The sequence below is a fragment of the Microcaecilia unicolor genome, chromosome 4, assembly GCF_901765095.1.
Source record: "Microcaecilia unicolor chromosome 4, aMicUni1.1, whole genome shotgun sequence".
Lineage (NCBI taxonomy): Eukaryota > Metazoa > Chordata > Amphibia > Gymnophiona > Siphonopidae > Microcaecilia > Microcaecilia unicolor.
In genome coordinates this window covers 363,640,961-363,660,681 of record NC_044034.1, presented here as the reverse complement: position 1 = coordinate 363,660,681, position 19,721 = coordinate 363,640,961, and the positions used below count along the sequence as shown (strand labels likewise).

The 19,721-nt window shown below is 43.3% G+C and overlaps 1 protein-coding gene across 1 annotated transcript in view; it reads left to right on the top strand.

Annotated features, from left to right (window-relative positions):
• The window catches only part of MED14 (mediator complex subunit 14), a 157,993-nt gene that overhangs the window by 38,180 nt on the left and 100,092 nt on the right, over window positions 1–19,721 (top strand). The window contains 4 exon segments of the mRNA XM_030202340.1: window positions 460–633; window positions 9,007–9,136; window positions 15,951–16,079; window positions 18,943–19,050. Coding sequence (XP_030058200.1) covers window positions 460–633; window positions 9,007–9,136; window positions 15,951–16,079; window positions 18,943–19,050 — 541 coding nt within the window.

Genomic DNA, 19,721 nt, shown 5'->3' with positions numbered 1-19,721 from the left:
TCAGGATATCCTTAACGAATATGCATGAGAATGATTTGCACGCCCACCGCATCCATTTAAGGGAGAGGAAATGATAGTGGATGGTATGGATATGCAGACTGGATATCTATTTCATTGTTTTCTGTTTCTATGTATGCAGATCTCTCTTATGCATATTCATTAGGGGTATTCTGAACTTGGACAGGCCTGGACTAAATAATGAAGTTGAGCAATAGAAGATCTTTATAGACCCAGAGGGATTCAACCCAGTTCTTGGGGCACTCAGGATTTGGGGATATCCTGAGAACCCTGACTGGGTCATTTGATATTTTTTGTTGTTTGGAGCAAGCATACTTTAGTGTTATTTTTTATTACATTAAACTGTAGTTAGGATTTGAATGTGCTGCTCTGCTAAAGTATGAGTTGTGAAGACAAAGTACATTGGCAGAGAATGTGGAAAAATATTTTGTTGTCCTGCAGATGATCTCGAGCTTTTTAGACCAGCAAGCTATTCTGTTCGTGGACACTGCTGACCGTCTGGCTTCCTTGGCCCGGGATGCCCTGGTTCATGCTCGGTTGCCCAGTTTTGCTATTCCATATGCCATTGATGTGCTGACTACAGGGTCTTACCCACGCCTGCCAACCTGTATTAGAGTGAGTTGCCATTTTTTAAAATTTACATTGTTTGAAAAGGGGGCTTGGCTATTTATGGATTTGAAGAGGACTAAAAAAAAAAATAAAATAAAAACTTTGGCATTTTGTAAAAATGAAGAATTAATTGACGACACAAAATTAGGTATTCACTGCATATACTTGAAGTTGGGCTCATAACATAGGCTCTATTATGTCTCTGCTCTGAGCACACAATGACTTCATTTGATTTGGTTGGTTACATTTGCTTAATTGATGATATCCTGATCTGTGGAAGAGGCCTTTGACTGGGGAGAATGCATGTCTCGTTTTCCAGTTTAGGGCACATGTACTGAGAGGAAGATTGTACTGCTTGATTTGTTTAATGTGTAGTTGATGGCCTGCTGCCTTGACTGTAAATAACGTAAGAACATAAGAATGGCCGTACTGGGTCAGACCAGTGGTCCATCTAACCCAGTATCCTGTTTCCAACAGTGACTAATCCAGGTCACAAGTACCTGGCAGAAACCCAAACACTCCATACTACAAATCCCAGGGCAAGCAGTTGCTTCTCGTATCTGTCTCAATAGCAGACTATGGACATTTTTAAACCCAGATACGCTAACCGCTGTTACCAGATCCTCCAGCAACGAGTTCCAGAGCTTAACTATTTGAGTGAAAAAATATTTCCTCCTGTTTGTTTTAAAAGTATTTCCATATAACTACATTGAGTGTCCCCTAATCTTTGTACTTTTTGAAAGAGTAAAAAATCTATTCACTTTTACTAGTTCTACACCACTCAGGATTTTGTAGACCTCAATCATATCCCTCCTTAGCCATCTCTTTTCAAAGCTGAAGAGTCCTAACCTCTTTAGCCTTTCCTCATATGAGAGTTCTTTCCCCTTTATCATTTTGGTAGCTCTTCTAATTCTGCTGTATCCCTTTTGACATATGGCAACCATAATTGGCTTTAGGCTTGACAGTTTCCAATGTCTGACAGCTGTTGCTGGCACCAGATTCATGATCCCTTCAGCAGCAAAGTAGCTTTTTGGTTTTTAGGCACTTTCAGCTGGATGGACAATGAGCCACCTTGAATTTTGAGCGTGGAAGTCGCTCTGCTGCTTGACAGAAGTCCAGGAACCTCATAGCAAATTGCAGGGCTTTTATCTTCACTCAGGGATATACGGGAAAGGGAATGAGATTGGGATTTGATATACTGCCTTTCTGTGGTTACAGTCAAAGCGGTTCATATACAGGCATTTATTTTGTACCTGGGGTAATGGAGGGTTAAGTGACTTGTCCAGCGTCACAAGGAGCTGCAGTGAGAAGCGAACCCACTTTCCCTGGTTCTTAGGCCACTGCACTAACTGTTAGTTTACGCCTCCATATGCCACTTAACCCTCCATTGCCCCGGGTACAAAAATAAGTACCTGAATATATGTAAACCGCTTTGAATGTAGTTGCAAAAACCTCAGGCAGTATATCAAGTCCCATTTCCCTTTCCCTATTTGTGATTCTACATGGAATGTTGCTATTCCACTAGCAACATTCCATGTAGAAGCCTTTTAAACCGCTTTGAATGTAGTTGCAAAAACCTCAGAAAGGCGGTATATCAAGTCCCATTTCCCTTTCCTCTTTAATGCAGAGCTCCAGCGTTGTGGGGGGGGGGGGGGGGGGGGGGGGGTGGGGGGAAGGAGAGAATTCCTACCTTTTTCTTCTCAAACTGCGTGCACATTTGAACTTTGATTCATGAGAGCCTTGGTGTTGAAGTAATAACTGAAATGCTTTGATAGTGATGCTGATCACAGTGAGTAGAAATTAATATTCCAAAGAACCTCGGGTCTGTCTCTCCATTGTATCCTATTCAATTTCTGTTTCATGTCTTGCCACACACCACCCTCACAGATTTTAATTAAATAGACGTGTATTCTGCTTATACAGCAGAAATAGGGTTAAGGCTGATTTACAAAAATGAAAGATACAAATTTACAGCACTTTATGCAATCTATCATAAGCTTTTACTACACTGTCTTTTGTTGGAATATCTGACAGTCCGTGAATGGTTCACTTCTTTCCTTCAAGGTTGAATGTTTACATTTTCTTCCCCACAAGGCCAATCAAGATCCTTTTCATTATCCTGTGGAGTGCCACAGGGGTCGCTTTTATTCCCGATAATCTTTAACATCTATCTCAGCTTATTAGCTGCACTTATTCAGTCCTTTGATCTTATTACTTACTTTTATGCATTTGATATTTTAATTATTCATTATACCACTATGCTTAACCCTGACCTATCACTCCTTCAGAATTGCCTAAACAGTATATCAAGCTGGTTGAAGGGTCATTTTATGGTCCTCAACACTCAAAAAAACTATGGCCTGTTGGATTATTGGCCATGCCCCTGTTCCTTCCGTTAATCCCATCCTATTTGGCCCATAAGTACATAAGTAATGCCACACTGGGAAAAGACCAAGGGTCCATTGAGCCCAGCATCCAGTTGAACTGGTATCACAATTTAAGTATCTTGGAGTGATTCTGATTTGTAATCTCATCTCTACAGCCCATATGTCCTCTGTACTGAGCAATGGATTTTTCGCCCTTCATAAACTAAGGTTCATGAAAGGCATCCTTGATTTGATGCCCTTCATACTGTTTCATGCCTTTATAAGCTCACGATTAGATTACTGTAACATCATTTATGCAGGCCTTCCCAAGCTACAAATTAAACATTTCCTGACACTACAAAATACTGCCACATGACTGCCCTGTTCTGCTCAACACAGGGACCATGCCACTCCTCTTTTTATGAGACTTCACTGTCTTCCTGTTTTCTCATTCAGGTCAAAATTCTTTCATTGACCTTGAAGGCTGTTCATACAGGTATTCCTGAGTACCTGGAAAAACTGACTGTCCCTTGTGTTCTGTTCGCAACCTACATACTATGAACGATTTCAGGTTACTTCCTTCCAACTCTAGACAGGCGTATTGGGAGGCAACAAGAAAGAGCACTTTTTATTTAAGGCCTCATTTTTGTGGAATAACTTTCCTTTAGAAATTAGGACCGAACGTTCATTTAAGAATTTTAAGGTTAGGCTAAAACCTTTTCTTTGTAATAAGTTTTATTCTGGACCATAATGTACCCACACCCTTATCACCTCTCGCCTAGACTACTGCAATTTGCTTCTTGCTGATCTCCCGCTCAGCCATCTATCTTCTCTTCAAGCTGTCCAAAACTCTGCTGCGCATCTTATATTCCGCCAGAGTCGCTATACTCACGTTAGCCCTCTCCTCAAGTCGCTTCACTGGCTCCCTATCCGCTTCCGCATACGGTTCAAACTTCTCCCTTTGACCTACAAGTGCATCCACTCTGCAGCTCCTCAGTACCTTTCCGCTCTCATCTCTCCCTACACTCCTCCCCGTGAACTCCGTTTGCTGGGTAAATGTCTCCTGTCGTCCCCCTTCTCCCCCACTGCTAACTCCTGGCTCTGTTCCTTCTATCTTGCTGCTCCCTATGCCTGGAATAGACTCCCTGAGCCAGTACGTCAGGCTCAGTCTCTGGCTGTCTTCAAGTCTAGGCTTAAAGCCCACCTCTTTGCTACTGCTTTCGACTCCTAACCATGACTCTCTTACTCAACACCCTCACTTATCACCCCCTACCACTGCAATTTCCCCACCCCTAGCTGTCTATTCGTCTGTCCAATTTAGATTGTAAGCTCTGTTGAGCAGGGACTGTCTTTTCATGTTAATTTGTACAGCGCTGCGTAAGTCTAGTAGCGCTATAGAAATGTTTAATAGTAGTAGTAGGATTTTACCAGTAGTGACGGGTGCCCCTTGCAGTGAGGGATTTAGCGATGTGATTGACCTTGATATGCTTGTGTTCTTTGCTATTGTTTTGATGGCATTCCTTTTTTTTATTGATTTTATTAAATTATGTACATTGCTTTGATTTATTTGTTTAAAAAAAAAGTGATTTAAGAAAGTTTTAATAAACATAAACGTAATACATAATGAAATAAGATACCTCCCAAGTGTCATAGGCATGAAAACCACATCGCTGACAAACCCTCCCCCACCCATCACCTCCCTATGCACACCTACTGGCAACACATTTTGATATCTGTAAGATCTCATAAGCTTCTTTTTGGGTACAACTGAGACTTAAGAAGCCCAAGCACAGCTTAAATGGTAAAATTAAATACTACCTATTCTATTATATGTTAATCACTGGACATTTTGGCTTACTATGTCCTGTGTCTATACAGAGAGGCGCTGTGCACTCAAGAAAGGAAAAGGGGATTATGTCAGGAACAATCAAATATTTGGGAACTTCCATGAAGTATAGAAGGTATCATTTTCCACAGAAGAAGCAGCTCAAGGACAAGGGTTCTTGATATGAAGCAGGAAAGTTCAGAGGAAGAGGTGGGAATAACCAGATTAATGGCCACATTCTTGGAACAGATGCTGAGGGAAGGGAGGGAAATAACTTTATTTTATTTTATTAAATTCTTGATATACTGTTTCTTTGGGGAACACTCACTAGAGATCAGGCGACCCTCAGGGGGAGGAATGCTGGCTTCGGCCTAACCCCTGGTAAGACTTTCCTCAGCTGAGAGGTGCCCAGCTCTACCACCGGCTGCCTTTCAGGTGCTGTGGAGGACTTGCAGCTCATCTGCATATCCTTACAGCCTTCTCCGGGGTGACAGCCAGGTCCACTCCGATCCACTCAGGGCCTCCGCTCTAGGTGCCCTTTACATCTAAATCTTCTTCTCAGTTGCTAAAGTACCTCAGTTGTTTATGGCCTCTATTCACATTCTCTTCCTAGCCCTGTCCCTTCCTAATCTTTTCCCTCACCCCCTACCTCTCTCCGCTACAGGAACTCACTGCCCATCCATCGACTTCATCACCTCACCTTCTCTCCTACCCTCTTCCTCCCTCTTGGCTTTTAATCTCCGTCTCTTTCTTCCCTCCATTTTGCCTTCCCCATTCCACCTAAATACTTCTCGCCTTCGACACCTTCGTGGCCACACCTCTCCTACTCTCCTCCGCTCTCTTTTACTCCTTCTCTTACGCTCAGCCGGTGACATCAATCCCAATCCTGGCCCCCCTCACCAACTATTATCCCAACTCTATAGATCTCACCGCGACCTCTCTAACCTCATCTCTGTTTCTCTACTCCCCTACTCTTCTCTGCCCTTCTCTTGCGCCCTATGGAATGCCCGCTCTATCTGTAACAAACTCCCCTATATCCAGGACCTCTTTATCTTGCGTCACCTCCATCTGCTCGCCATAACAGAAACCTGGCTCTGCCCTGATGACTCTGCTTCAGTCGCAGCCCTGTGCCATGGCGGTTATCTATTTTCACATACTCCTTGCCCTGCTGGTCGTGGGGGCGGTGTTGGACTACTTCTCTCTCCCTCCTCCAGATTTCAACCCCTTCTTCCACCTCAATCTCACTGTTTTTCCTCCTTTGAAGTTCACTCTATCCGCCTTTTCTCTCCTCTGCCTCTTCGAATAGCGGTCATTTATCGTCCCCCTGATAAGTCCCTTTCATCCTTTCTCAGTGACTTTGATGCCTGGCTTGCCTTCTTCCATGATCCTTCCTCCCCCTCTCTCATCCTTGGTGACTTTAATATTCCTGCTAATGATCCTTCCAACTCTTATATTTCCAAGTTATTCGCTTTAATGTTCTCCTTTAATCTCCAACTATGCTCCACCTCCCCCACTCATCAAAATGGTCACTGTCTTGATCTCATCTTCTCCTCCAACTGTTCACCCTCTAATTTCCTTGCCTCTGATCTTCCCCTCTCTGATCACCATCTTATAACTTTCACACTTAAATCTCCTCCATCCCAGTCCCGTCCTATCTTATCTAATTTATCTAGGAATCTTCACGATATTGACCCTTCATCTCTATCCTCCCATGTTTCAAACCTCCTCTCCACTGTGGCACCATCCACGTCTGTCAATGAGGCTGTTTCTTCTTACAACAGTACTCTATTCTCTGCCTTAGACACTCTTGCACCTTTGATGACCCGCCCTATAAGGCGTACAAAACCCCAATCTTGGCTGACTTCTAATATCCGCTACCTGCGTTCCTGTACCCGCTTCGCCGAACGCCTCTGGCAGAAATCTCGGGCCCTTGCTGATTTCTTACACTTTAAGTTCATGCTGACCTCCTTCCAATCTGCTCTTTTACGTGCCAAACAGGATTATTATATCCAACTGACCAACTCTCTTGGCTCTAACCCTCGACTTCTCTTCGCCACATTGAACTCTCTCCTCAAGGTGCCCCCTCCCCCAACTCCCCCTTCATTATCTTCTCAGACCCTTGCTGAATTCTTTCACGACAAGGTTCAAAAGATAAACCTTGCATTCTCTACCTCGCCACCTCTCCCTCCACTAGTCCGTTCCCCTCTCGCTCCTTCCCCTCATTCCCTTTCCTCCTTTCCTGAAGTTACTATTGAGGAAACTACACTTCTCATTTCTTCCTCAAAATATACCACCTGTTCCTCTGATCCCATTCCCACCTACCTTCTTAATGCCATCTCTCCTGCTCTTATTCCTTTTATCTGTCACATTCTCAACCTCTCACTTTCCACTGCGACTGCCCCTGCTGCCTTTAAACATGCTGTGGTCACACCTCTCCTTAAGAAGCCTTCACTCGACCCTACTTGTCCCTCTAATTACCGACCCATCTCCCTTCTTCCTTTTCTCTCCAAATTACTTGAGCGTGTGCTGTTCACCGCCGCTGCCTTGATTTTCTCTCCCCATATGCTATTCTTGACCCACTACAATCTGGTTTTCGCCCTCTCCACTCAACCGAAACTGCGCTTACTAAAGTCTCCAATGACCTATTACTGGCTAAATCCAGAGGTCAATATTCCATCCTCATTCTTCTTGACCTTTCCGCTGCTTTTGACACTGTCGATCACAGCGTACTTCTGGTTACCCTGTCCTCTCTTGGATTCCAGGGCTCTGTCCTTTCCTGGTTCTCTTCCTACCTCTCCCTCCGGACCTTTAGTGTTCACTCTGGTGGATCCTCTTCTACTCCTATCCCTCTGCCTGTCGGCGTACCTCAGGGTTCTGTTCTTGGTCCCCTCCTCTTTTCTATCTACACTTCTTCCCTTGGTTCATTAATCTCATCCCATGGCTTTACCTACCATCTCTATGCTGATGACTCCCAAATCTACCTTTCTACCCCTGATATCTCACCTTGCATCCAAACCAAAGTTTCTGCGTGCTTGTCTGACATTGCTGTCTGGATGTCTCAACGCCACCTGAAATTAAATATGACCAAAACCGAGCTTCTCATTTTCCCCCCCAAACCCACCTCCTTGCTCTCCCCGTTTTCTATTTCTGTTGATGGCTCTCTCATTCTCCCTGTCTCCTCAGCTCGAAAACCTTGGGGTCATCTTTGACTCTTCTCTCTCCTTCTCTGCTCATATCCAGCAGATTGCCAAGACCTGTTGTTTCTTTCTTTACAACATCCGTAAAATCCGCCCCTTTCTTTCTGAGCACTGTACCAAAACCCTCATCCATACCCTTGTCACCTCTCGTTTAGACTACTGCAATCTGCTTCTTGCTGGCCTCCCACTTAGTCACCTCTCCCCTCTCCAGTCAGTTCAAAACTCTGCTGCCCGTCTCATCTTCCGCCAGGGTCGCTTTACTCATACTACCCCTCTCCTCAAGTCGCTTCACTGGCTCCCTATCCGTTTTCGCATCCTGTTCAAACTTCTTCTACTAACCTATAAATGTACTCACTCTGCTGCTCCCCAGTATCTCTCCACACTCGTCCTTCCCTACACCCCTTCCCGTGCACTCCGCTCCATGGATAAATCCTTCTTATCTGTTCCCTTCTCCACTACTGCCAACTCCAGACTTCGCGCCTTCTGTCTCGCTGCACCCTACGCCTGGAATAAACTTTCTGAGCCCCTACGTCTTGCCCCATCCTTGGCCACCTTTAAATCTAGACTGAAAGCCCACCTCTTTAACATTGCTTTTGACTCGTAACCACTCGCCTCCACCTACCCTCCTCTCTTCCTTCCCGTACACATTAATTGATTTGATTTGCTTACTTTATTTTTGGTCTGTTAGATTGTAAGCTCTTTGAGCAGGGACTGTCTTTCTTCTATATTTGTGCAGCGCTGCGTACGCCTTGTAGCGCTATAGAAATGCTAAATAGTAGTAGTAGTAATGTAGGGTCTTGCAGATAGAGGCAGAGGCATCCTGGCAAATTGGGTGAACCAAGAGGTCCATGCATGCCAGTGTCTATTCTTTTGCTATATCCGGATGAAATCCTTTGTTGGAACAGCAATTCCATTGTCCATGAGGTTTTTAGGAAATAATTTCAGTAGTTGGAATTGCCTCAAATGATGCGGCTTGTTTTACTTTTGGCAGGATAAGATCATTCCTCCAGATCCAATAACAAAAAGTGAGAAGCAAACCACCCTTCTCCAGCTGAACCAAATACTCAGACATCGACTGGTGACTACAGATCTTCCACCACAGTTGGCGAATCTCACAGTTGGTATGTCTTAGAATTTCTTAGTCGTGTGCTTGTATATGTATTAACTCTTCAATTAATGCAGCCCTTGGCCTCTCATTTGGAAAATTTTGTTTATTTTGGAACCCATTTTGACAGCTTTCTTTGCCTTCTCTCTTCCCACAAACAAACCATGATAAACAACCTAGCTGCCTACCTGTTGTCTTTCTGGCCACATATCTGAACCCTTGCTCTGAAAACCAGAGCAAGCTAATTTCGTTGTGTACATTTGGCTAAAGCAGCGTTCCCTCCAGCACAGCAAGATGTTTAGATAAATTGCTAGCATGTGCTACATAGAGATTTCCAATGCAGTAGGCTGTGCTGTCTTTTTAGCTCAGGTGTTTACTCATGATTCTCCCACACTAATCCTATTTCCACTGCAGTAACACGGTGGTTCTCAAACCTGTCCTGGGGGACCATCAGCTAGTCGGGTTTTCGGGATATCCATAATGAATATACAGAACCACACATAAATCAAGGTTCACACTCAATGACTAGTTGTATCAATATAATCACAAAATAATTAACACCTGTATATATAATACAAATTAATTTCCTTTATTCATTCAATTAAATAATACCTGAAATACTACATCAAATATATCACATTGTTGTAAAATCCAATCAGCTCTTCCCAAACATACACTCACATCCTAATTTCTCATCCATACCTATAAACCCACATATACACATATCAGGACTAATATCTGAGTGAATATCAATACTTGACAGCTGACACTGTTACAATAATATTTTTCTGATATTTAAAATCATACATTGTTCATAACACATTGTCCAATCGATCACCAGATGAGGATTTCAATGTTGCATTTTCCATCAAACTTGAAATATCCTTCATTGTTGAAGTAGAAGGTTGTTAAACAGCGTTCATGTAATGTAATACTATGTCTCTGTTGACCACCTCCTCGACAAACCGCCAAGACACAAAACTTTCCACGTTCCAGATATTGTCCTGTTGCTTTTACTCAAAGAATTCCCCAAACACAGGGTATTCTATACAGAGCAGTCAAGTAGCCACAAAAGGACCCAACACGATTATGTTTCGCTCTCATCGAGCGTCTTCAGGGGTCTTGCGTTCATTCACATTTCAGCTCTTCAAGATGGTTGGATACTCAACAACCTGCAGTCTGCTGGTGAAACTACCCCGAAGGACGTCCACCATAACCACTATTGTAACAGTGTTGGCTGTCAAGTATTGATATTCACTCAGATATTAGTCCTGATATGTGTATATGTGGTTTATAGGTATGGATGAGAAATTAGGATGTGAGTGTATGTTTGGGAAGAGCTGATTGGATTTTACAACAATGTGATATATTTGATGTAGTATTTCAGGTATTATTTAATTGAATGACTAAAGGAAATTAATTTGTATTATATATACAGGTGTTAATTATTTTGTAATGAATATGCAGGAGACATATTTGCATGCCTGTCACCTCCATTATAGGCTAATCTGTTTCCTGCATATTCATTAGGGATTTCCCGAAGACCCTAGTTCAGGTTTTGAGAAACATGGCAGTAAAATATTTTAGCCTGGGAAAATCATCAGTAAAATTATTGCAATAAAGGGTGGCACAGTGGGCATGTAAAACATAGTATGCTCATGTGTGGTGGTGGTGGTGGTGGTGGTGATGGGGGACTCTAAAATCTAGCACTTTTTAAAACTTTTAGCACTGAATCTTTTAGCTAGCTCAGGGTTGGGACACTTTCTGGAGGAAGACGGCGGCATGAGTTTGGCTCCACGTTTGCTGAAAGTTTATCATCTTTGAAACGGTTTTCTTTCTTTGTTATGGCACTGAAACGAAGGTGCAGGGTCAAGGTTCATGCCCCCCCAGAGCTGGAGTTCCTGAAGAGTCCAACAGTGGTTTCTGTGGGTATGTCCCCCATTGCGGGTGTTGATGCTTGAGAGTCCGCGCTGTTTAGGGGTGAGGCTCTGCCTCCCCTGAGGAATCATTTCTCTCCAGGGCGACACTGAGTTGAGAAGGCAAGCGGAAGGCATCCCAGACGTGAGAATTGAGGAGAACCTGTGGGAGGGGGCAGGAACCAGTTCCTCTGTGGAAATGGCTGAACCTCAGCTAATTTCATCAGTGAGCTTGAAGCTAGAGAAGAGAGAATTGATAGCGATCTTGGAAGCGATTTCAAGTAAAGAAGCTGAGGCTTTTCTAGTGCCTCAGGAGCAAAATGAATGATCTGCTAATCGAGGCTCCCTTCGTAGGACGTTGGATGCTATGTGGGATGCACTGCTGAAGCTCACTGGCTAAATGTTCTGCCGATTTAAATTCCTTGATTAAAAACTGGGGGATGAGTTGATACAGAAGCAGGAGGGTCAGGGGAAGGAACATCTGGAATGGACTGTAGCCTTAGAAAAAAACTGAAGGCATTGTTCATGCTTTAGTTCAGGATAAAGTTTTGATTTACAGGTAGTAGGAACAACTGGAGTACCAGGCTAGGCATTTACATCTCTGCTTCTTAAATTTTTCCAACAGACTGCCAAAACCTGTCGCTTCTTCCTCTTCAACATCAGCAAAATTCGCCCTTTCCTTTCTGAGCACACCACACGAACTCTCGTCCACGCTCTCATTACCTCTCGCCTTGACTACTGTAACTTACTCCTCACCGGCCTCCCACTTAGCCATCTATCCCCCCTTCAATCCGTTCAGAACGCTGCTGCACTTCTTATATTCCGCCAAAACCGATATACTCATATCACCCCTCTCCTTAAGTCACTTCACTGGCTTCCAATCAGATACCGCATACAATTCAAACTTCTCCTCCTTACCTACAAATGCACCCGGTCTGCGGCTCCTCACTACCTCTCTACCCTCATCGCCCTCTATGTTCCCGCCCGTAACCTCCGCTCACAGGACAAATCCCTCCTTTCAGTACCCTTCTCCACCACTGCCAACTCCAGGCTTCGCTCATTCTGCATTGCCTCACCCTATGCCTGGAACAATCTTCCTCAACCCCTACGCCAAGCCCCCTCCCTACCCATCTTCAAATCTCTGCTTAAAACTCACCTCTTCAATGCTGCTTTCGGCACCTAACCTTTCGAGAAATATAGTAAGCCCTATCAGATCGACTCTACACTTGTCTTTTAGATTGTACACTTGTCTCTAGATTTACACCTGTCTTTTAGATTGTAAGCTCCTTGAGCAGGGACTATCCTGCCATGTTAAATTGTATAGCGCTGCATAACCTTAGTAGCGCTTTAGAAATGTTAAGTAATAGTAGTAATTTTCCCAGATTACTGGATGTGTTGCCTTTGAATGTTTTCAAAAATAGTTAATGAGATGTTGAAGATCCTGATCAAGCAATTCCCTCTGTTAATAAAGTGTTCCCCCCCCCCCCCCCCCCCCCCCCCCCCCCGTGAGGAGTCTCAGCGGAGGTTTCTAGTGGTTTGGATATTTATCTGTGTTGGAGTCTTCCATTCTTGAACACTGCAAAAGAGCAACTCTGTTAGTGAGTCCATCTGAGCAAGATCTAAATGTGCCTCTGCGGTTATGTTTTAGGAGCGCAAGCGTTACCTTCCTGGGGCAAAGGATATGGGTGTACCCTGAGACGCAAATTACTTCTTGGGTTGAGACAAGAAGTTGTCGAATTGGGTGTTTTACTTTTTTCCTAAGATATCCGTGTAAATTTGTTAAATATTTGGGTACCTTTTTAAAAAAATTATTATTTTTGTCCTAGAACAACTGCGTGGGGGTGTTTTTGGATGTTAAGAGCTGAAAGCTTCAACTGTGTCCATAGCAGAGGATGTGAGTTTGGACTTTATCATCCGTAAACCATTTTTCTTAATTGTGTGTTTTGTTTCTGTTTTGTAGGATCTCTCCAGGGTTTTCTACTTTTTGTCTCTTTATTTATTGTGGCCTACGGAGCAGCAGTTAAGGTGTCGGGTTTTTTTTTTCTTATACTTGTACTTACTGACTACATTTGCTATTCAGGTTTCTGTTCCGGAAGTTTGATGCTTGTGAGTAATTTTAAATGATTAATAAGGAGGATCACGTGACGCCATGCTTGGAGGAAGGCGCTAGGTTGAGTCTCTCCGAGCCCCCAGGCATCTCCCGTATACTTGTAATGCAACAAGGCAGAATTAATACTAGCTTTTGGGAGCTAAAATGATTAATAAAATTTTGTAAAAAGTAAGCTCGGAGTAAAGATGTAGTACAGGAGCAAAGGGTGATCTGCTGAGGTGTCACTTCAGATAATCTGAGTGTGGGGTTTCACCCATGGGGCACTCCAGATACCCCCCCCCCCTTGCGCCTCTAAAGTTGGAAGGTAGAAGTGATGCCCGGTTACTCGTACCTCTGGCACCTCTGTCTTCTAAAAGGTGGTTCTAATCCCAGTGGTACATTAGGATGCACTACTGGGGGTTAGTCTGCCAAATAAGGCAATTTTGGAAGATAGCAACACTGGAAATAGGAGCTAGTCTGCATCGCTCCTTCCTTCCAACTTTAGAACTTTAGAGGTGGATTGTTGGGGGTGGGGGGGCAGTCCTTCATTGTAGGGTTTTTGGTCGAAGGCCTCCTGGGCCTTGGGTGTCCTGAAGGTGGGGTGCCTGGGGCTCACACTGACAGGAAAGGACACATTTTAGTTATAATACAGCAAACGGCGGCATATAATCACAGCAGTGTGTATCTTCTTTTTACTTTTCCTGACTGCACATTTTTAAATGCTCAGGTAATTTGCATGCCATTAGTTTACTGTACTGGTAGTTTAAGAGGGTTTTTTTTTTTTGCATGTGTATTATAATGCTGTAACACTGACGATTAGCTTGGTATTCTAATGCACTGCTTACTTCTTCAAGACCAATGTGGGTTTGAAGGTAATGACAAGAAAAGATGTGTAGTGACTGGGTATTTGCCATTTATTTAGGGATGGGGTTGTATAGTGATTGAAAGTTTAGTGAAAATGATTAATCTGATCTTTGTGTGACTGGTGTGTTGAGCAAGTGACTAGTGGAGCTAGTACAACGTGGACAACTTATCAGTAATACTGTGTCCTTACTGTGAGGCCTGAGACTTTTTCACACATTTCAAACACGTTGTTTGGGTGGGCCACAATGTTCAACACTAGTTTTTATTTTTTAAATATTTATTTTATCTTCTGTTCTCTTATCATGCGTCTTTCCTATTATTGATTGTAACTTCTTATTCATGAATAATTTGGATTTGATCTTGATTTTTGTTTCTATATTGTTTTCGTTAAATATTAATTGTTTTAATTTTATTCACAATCTACAATCCTTGGCCGATGATAATGAAAACATACACAATAACGATCTAACATTGTCACGTATCGGGGAGGAAGTGACATCAGCATCCTGAATGGGGTTTCTTCCTAGCAAATTTTGAGTCTGAGCTAATAGAACCACTCTCTGTTATCTGGGCTTACCAAATTGCTGAACCTAGATTCTGACGGTTGCACCTAGAAAAAATTGAGAGCTGGGTGAAAGGCTGAGATTTTAGTTGTGTATCTTTTGGGAGCAGCTGATGTACTCAAGATGGCGCCGGTTCACTCTGAAGAATCTGAGGATGATTATAGCACAGATGCAGAGCAGCCTGCACTTACCAACAGCTCCCGTCGCATCGGAAAATGGATGTTGGAGCACAAGAGAGAATTTTTACTGGTGCGACAGGAGATCAAGACTGCGCTTGATAACATCGAGCAGGAGATTGGATCTTTCTGTGAGAGACAAGAAGAAGTGGAGCACTGAATCTCTTCCTGTAAGCACCAGTCAGATACAGTTAATACAGCCTGTGAAAGTACGTATAAAGATATACAGGCTCTATGGGACAAAGCAGAAGACCTGGAAAACAGGTCTCGCTTCAACATCAGAGTCCGAGGCATTCCAGAACAATCTGCTTACAATGATTGTTCTACGGTTGTCCAAGAATTGGCTAAACATTTCCCGAGCCTAGATGGAAACAGATATGGCGGGAGTTGCCATCAAAGTTGATCGGGCACATGTGACTTTAGGACCTCGCAAACATTGTCGCATATCTAAACGTCATACACACAAGGTTGACTTTTTTGTATACTGCCTAGATAGTTTTCTAATAAGCAGTATATAAAATACATGTGAAACTTGATATGAGGACATATATATGGAGAGTGGGGGAATTGGAATGTTAGTGGTTTAATACAGGGGCGTAGCCAGCCTTCCGTGGGGGAGGGGTCCAGAGCCCGGGGGGAGGGGGCACATTTTAGCCCTCCCCCCGGCGTGCCCCCCCCCCGGCCGACATTGCCGCCCCCCCCTCCCGCCGCGAACCCGCCACCGCTGCAGCCTACCTTTACTTTTGCTGGCGGGGGATCCCACTCCCCGCCAGCCGACATCTTCTCAGTCGCTTCCTGCTCTTCAATTTGTTTGCTGACGTCCTGCACGTACAACAAATTGAAGAGCAGGAAGGACTGAGAAGACGTCGGCTGGCGGGGAGTGGGATCCCCCGCCAGCAAAAGTAAAGGTCGGCGGGGGCGGGTTCGCCGGGAGGGGGGTCCGGGGGTGAATCTGCGGGGGCCCCGGCCCCCTCAGGCCCCACGTAGCTACGCCACTGGTTTAATAGCAATATTGTCATTGGGAATAGGGGCAGTAGGACAGAGTTTATTTTCTCCTTTTGACTTTAGCTGGAGCAGAGAGCATTGTTAACTCCCGTAGTGAGTACATAGTTTTATCTTCTTTGCTGTTCTGTTTCTTGAAGCGTCTGGTGTATTCTCCTCGATCGGTGTTTGTAATCCACACACAGAAGGGTGCAAGAAGTGACTGTAATTCATTTTACAGCTAATGGACGTGTGAAATTTCGTGTTGAAGGCGAGTTTGAAGCTACATTGACCGTGATGGGAGATGACCCTGATATCCCTTGGCGCCTCCTTAAACTGGAAATACTGGTAGAAGATAAAGAAACTGGAGGTAAAGAGCAAATACTTGTTATTCCAAATAAATAAAAAAAGATAGTTCTATGTCATGTATTCCCCTAGTATAGCTTTGTTTAGTCCTTTGTGTCTGTATAATCCTGAAAATAATTAAACGGTAATCTCTGTCTATAGTAAAATACACATTGTTACTGTAGTTTACCAAAGGATTCGTTATATTCAGTACCACAAGTTAGTAAATCCCAAGTTAAATTTGTTATTTGCTGCAGCTGAGAATAATGTGTGGTCCAGCCCTCAGCTATTGCAAAGATTGCAAGTCTCAAGTCAGGTCTGCTGCCTTTTTATAAAATGGGGCTGGCAATCAACACCTCACCCTCCCAACACACACAGAGCTAGTGGTAGGTCTCCTTGGTAGGACTTGGGAGGGTAAGGGGGGTGGAAGCATGAGCACTCCTAGGTAGTCCTGTCCTGGTGTTTTCCTCAGTAAAAACAGTGGCTGCAAAACCCTTAGCAGTTAGTTTCTGGTATTATTGTTAGAGGTAAGACTAACACACACAAACTTGCCAGGTTTAACACATTGTGGTGTTGTTTAACATAATATTGAGCTACTTTGCATGTATTAGTATCCTTCTCAGCTCATTTAAGGTGTATTAGGGTAAAAAAAATACTGCTGCCAACTCTAGACTTCGTGCCTTCTGTCTCGCTGCACCCTACGCCTGGAATAAACTTCCTGAGCCCCTACGTCTTGCCCCATCCTTGGCCACCTTTAAATCTAGACTGAAAGCCCACCTCTTTAACATTGCTTTTGTCTCGTAACCACTTGTAACCACTCGCCTCCACCTACCCTCCTCTCCTCCTTCCTGTACACATTAATTGATTTGATTTGCTTACTTTATTTTTTGTCTATTAGATTGTAAGCTCTTTGAGCAGAGACTGTCTTTCTTCTATGTTTGTGCAGCGCTGCGTATGCTTTGTAGCGCTATAGAAATGCTAAATAGTAGTAGTAGTAGTAGTAGTAATTATTGGCAAATACAATGCTTTATTGTCAATTAACATGGTACTTAACATAATGCACCTTAATAATTAGAGGCCTAAATTTGTACCTGAGGTAGCAGAGTGAAGTAAGCCTCAGCAGAATTTGAATCCTGGCTTTGCTGGTTCTCAACCTGCTACTCTACTTCTCCACTCTTCCCTGGAGTAACCATTGTAGTGGTAATCCACTATTTAGAGGTGCCTGCATGCATTATTATTATTATTATTATTATTTATTACATTTATACCCCACACTTCCCCACAAAAGCAGGTACAATGCGGCTTACATAGTAAACAGAATTACAATTGTTAGAGTCAGGAGAATATTAGAACTGTAATGTAACATAGTATTAGAAGTATCTATTTTAGTTTTGTTACATTTGTACCCCGCGCTTTCCCACTCATGGCAGGCTCATTGCGGCTTACATGGGGCAATGGAGGGTTAAGTGACTTGCCCAGAGTCACAAGGAGCTGCCTGTGCCTGAACTGGGAATCAAACTCAGTTCCTCAGGACCAGAGTCCACGACCAGAGTCCACCACCCTAACCATAACCACTAGGCCAGTCCACCACCCTAACCACTAGGCCACTCCTCCACTGTTGCTACTATTTGAGATTCTACATGGAATGTTGCTATTCCACTAGCAACATTCCATGTAGAAGTCGGCCCTTGCAGATCACCAATGTGGCTGCGCAGACTTCTGCTTCTGCGACGTCCTGCGTCAGGCTCACAGAAACAGAAGCCTGCGCAGCCTTCTACATGGAATGTTGCTAGTGGAATAGCAACATTCCATGTAGAATCTCCAATAGTAGCAACATTCCATGTAGAATCTCCAATAGTAGCAACATTCCATGTAGAATCTCCAATAGTATCTACATTCCATGTAGAATCTCCAATAGTATCTACATTCCATGTAGAATCTCCAATAGTAGCAACATTCCATATAGAATCTCCAATAGTAGCAACATTCCATGTAGAATCTCCAATAGTAGCAACATTCCATGTAGAATCTCCAATAGTATCTATTTTATTTTTGTTACATTTGTACCCCGCACTTTCCCACTCATGGCAGGCTCAATGCGGCTTACATGGGGCAATGGAGGGTTAAGTGACTTGCCCAGAGTCACAAGGAGCTGCCTGTGCCTGAAGTGGGAATCAAACTCAGTTCCTCAGGACCAAAGTCCACCACCCTAACCACTAGGCCACTCCTGTGCAGAATAAAGCCTTAGTTATTTAAGCACAACATATGTGCTTCTTATTCCATCACTGACATTAAAAAAAAAAAACCCTCCACCTCCGGGTAATATCCTAATAAATAAAAAAATAAGTGGAGTTTGTGTTATTTTGACAGGGCTGATGGGCACAGACTGGTGGTCTATGTCTGGAATTATATTCTCTGTTTAACAGCTAAGGTTACTTCTGGCTGCACTGAAAGGGGTAACTTTATAAGCAACTTATTCATGTAGCAGAGTTTCCACACACATACGCAGACTTATAAAATTGTCCTGGGGTTATACAGACACAAAAGTGTGTGCCAGCATCACATACTTCATGCATCTGTAGGAGTTTCTATTAGCAAATGGGTGGAGTTGAGGCAGGATTGGCAGTTACTTGTATATGGTAATAAATAAGTGGTATGGGCTGATTTTTACTCATATACATATACATTTACCCTGCCTTCCCTGGGATAATTTTATAAAGGCACAGAAATTCGTATTTTACTTTTTATAAATTAATTGCAACACAAGCACTTTTGTACCGTCCTGTTGATAAAATTAGATCCCATTTGGATTGACCAGTGAAAGTGTCTGTATAAGGTGATGTTTGATTCTTTGTAATACTAATCTTTTTGTTGCATACATTTTATAGATGGTCGTGCGTTAGTTCATAGCATGCACATCAACTTCATCCACCAGCTGGTTCAGTCTCGACTTTTTGCTGATGAGAAACCCCTTCAGGACATGTACAACTGCTTACGTATCCTTTTATATCATTTATGCTAAGGTCACCTTTTAATTTGGTGTGGTTAAAGCTCTGTAAGGGTTTCTGTGGTCAGATCTCACCCAGCTCGTTAAACCAGCTCCGTGCTCAGTTTTATTAATTTGCATATTTATCGTGTTTTCCCTAGGGATATGAAAGCTGCAAAACTGACTCCACTGCAGACTCAGTTCAGTTAGTTTATGCATAGGTCAGACACATGGCTTAGGCAGAAATTGCCCTCTTCTGTGCCTGAGTGGGTAAACTTCCTCTGAGTTGAAAGAGAACCCCACTCCAGTCCATAGAGTTCAGTTCACATCAAACAGGTCGCATTTGGGCAGTGACTTGTTAATGTTGACTCAGAAGGTGGCAAAGAACATTTTTGTTTCCAGTATTAAAAATATAGTCCTTCCTCTTCTACAAAATTCCTTGGGTCAGGACCTGTGTGCTAGAATTTCATGCTTCTGCCATGACCAGCCATACCATGAACCTTAGAGTAGGAGCCATGCAGCATCTAATAAGAGACCACATTTAGTGCAGAAGGCAATCAAATGGAATATATTACTGAATGGATGCCGTTTTTTCTTATTTCTCTTCTGAATTAAATGCTTGTGAACAATTATTGAACTTGGCAAGATCACAAACACACAACATGTCAGCAAGTACATAAA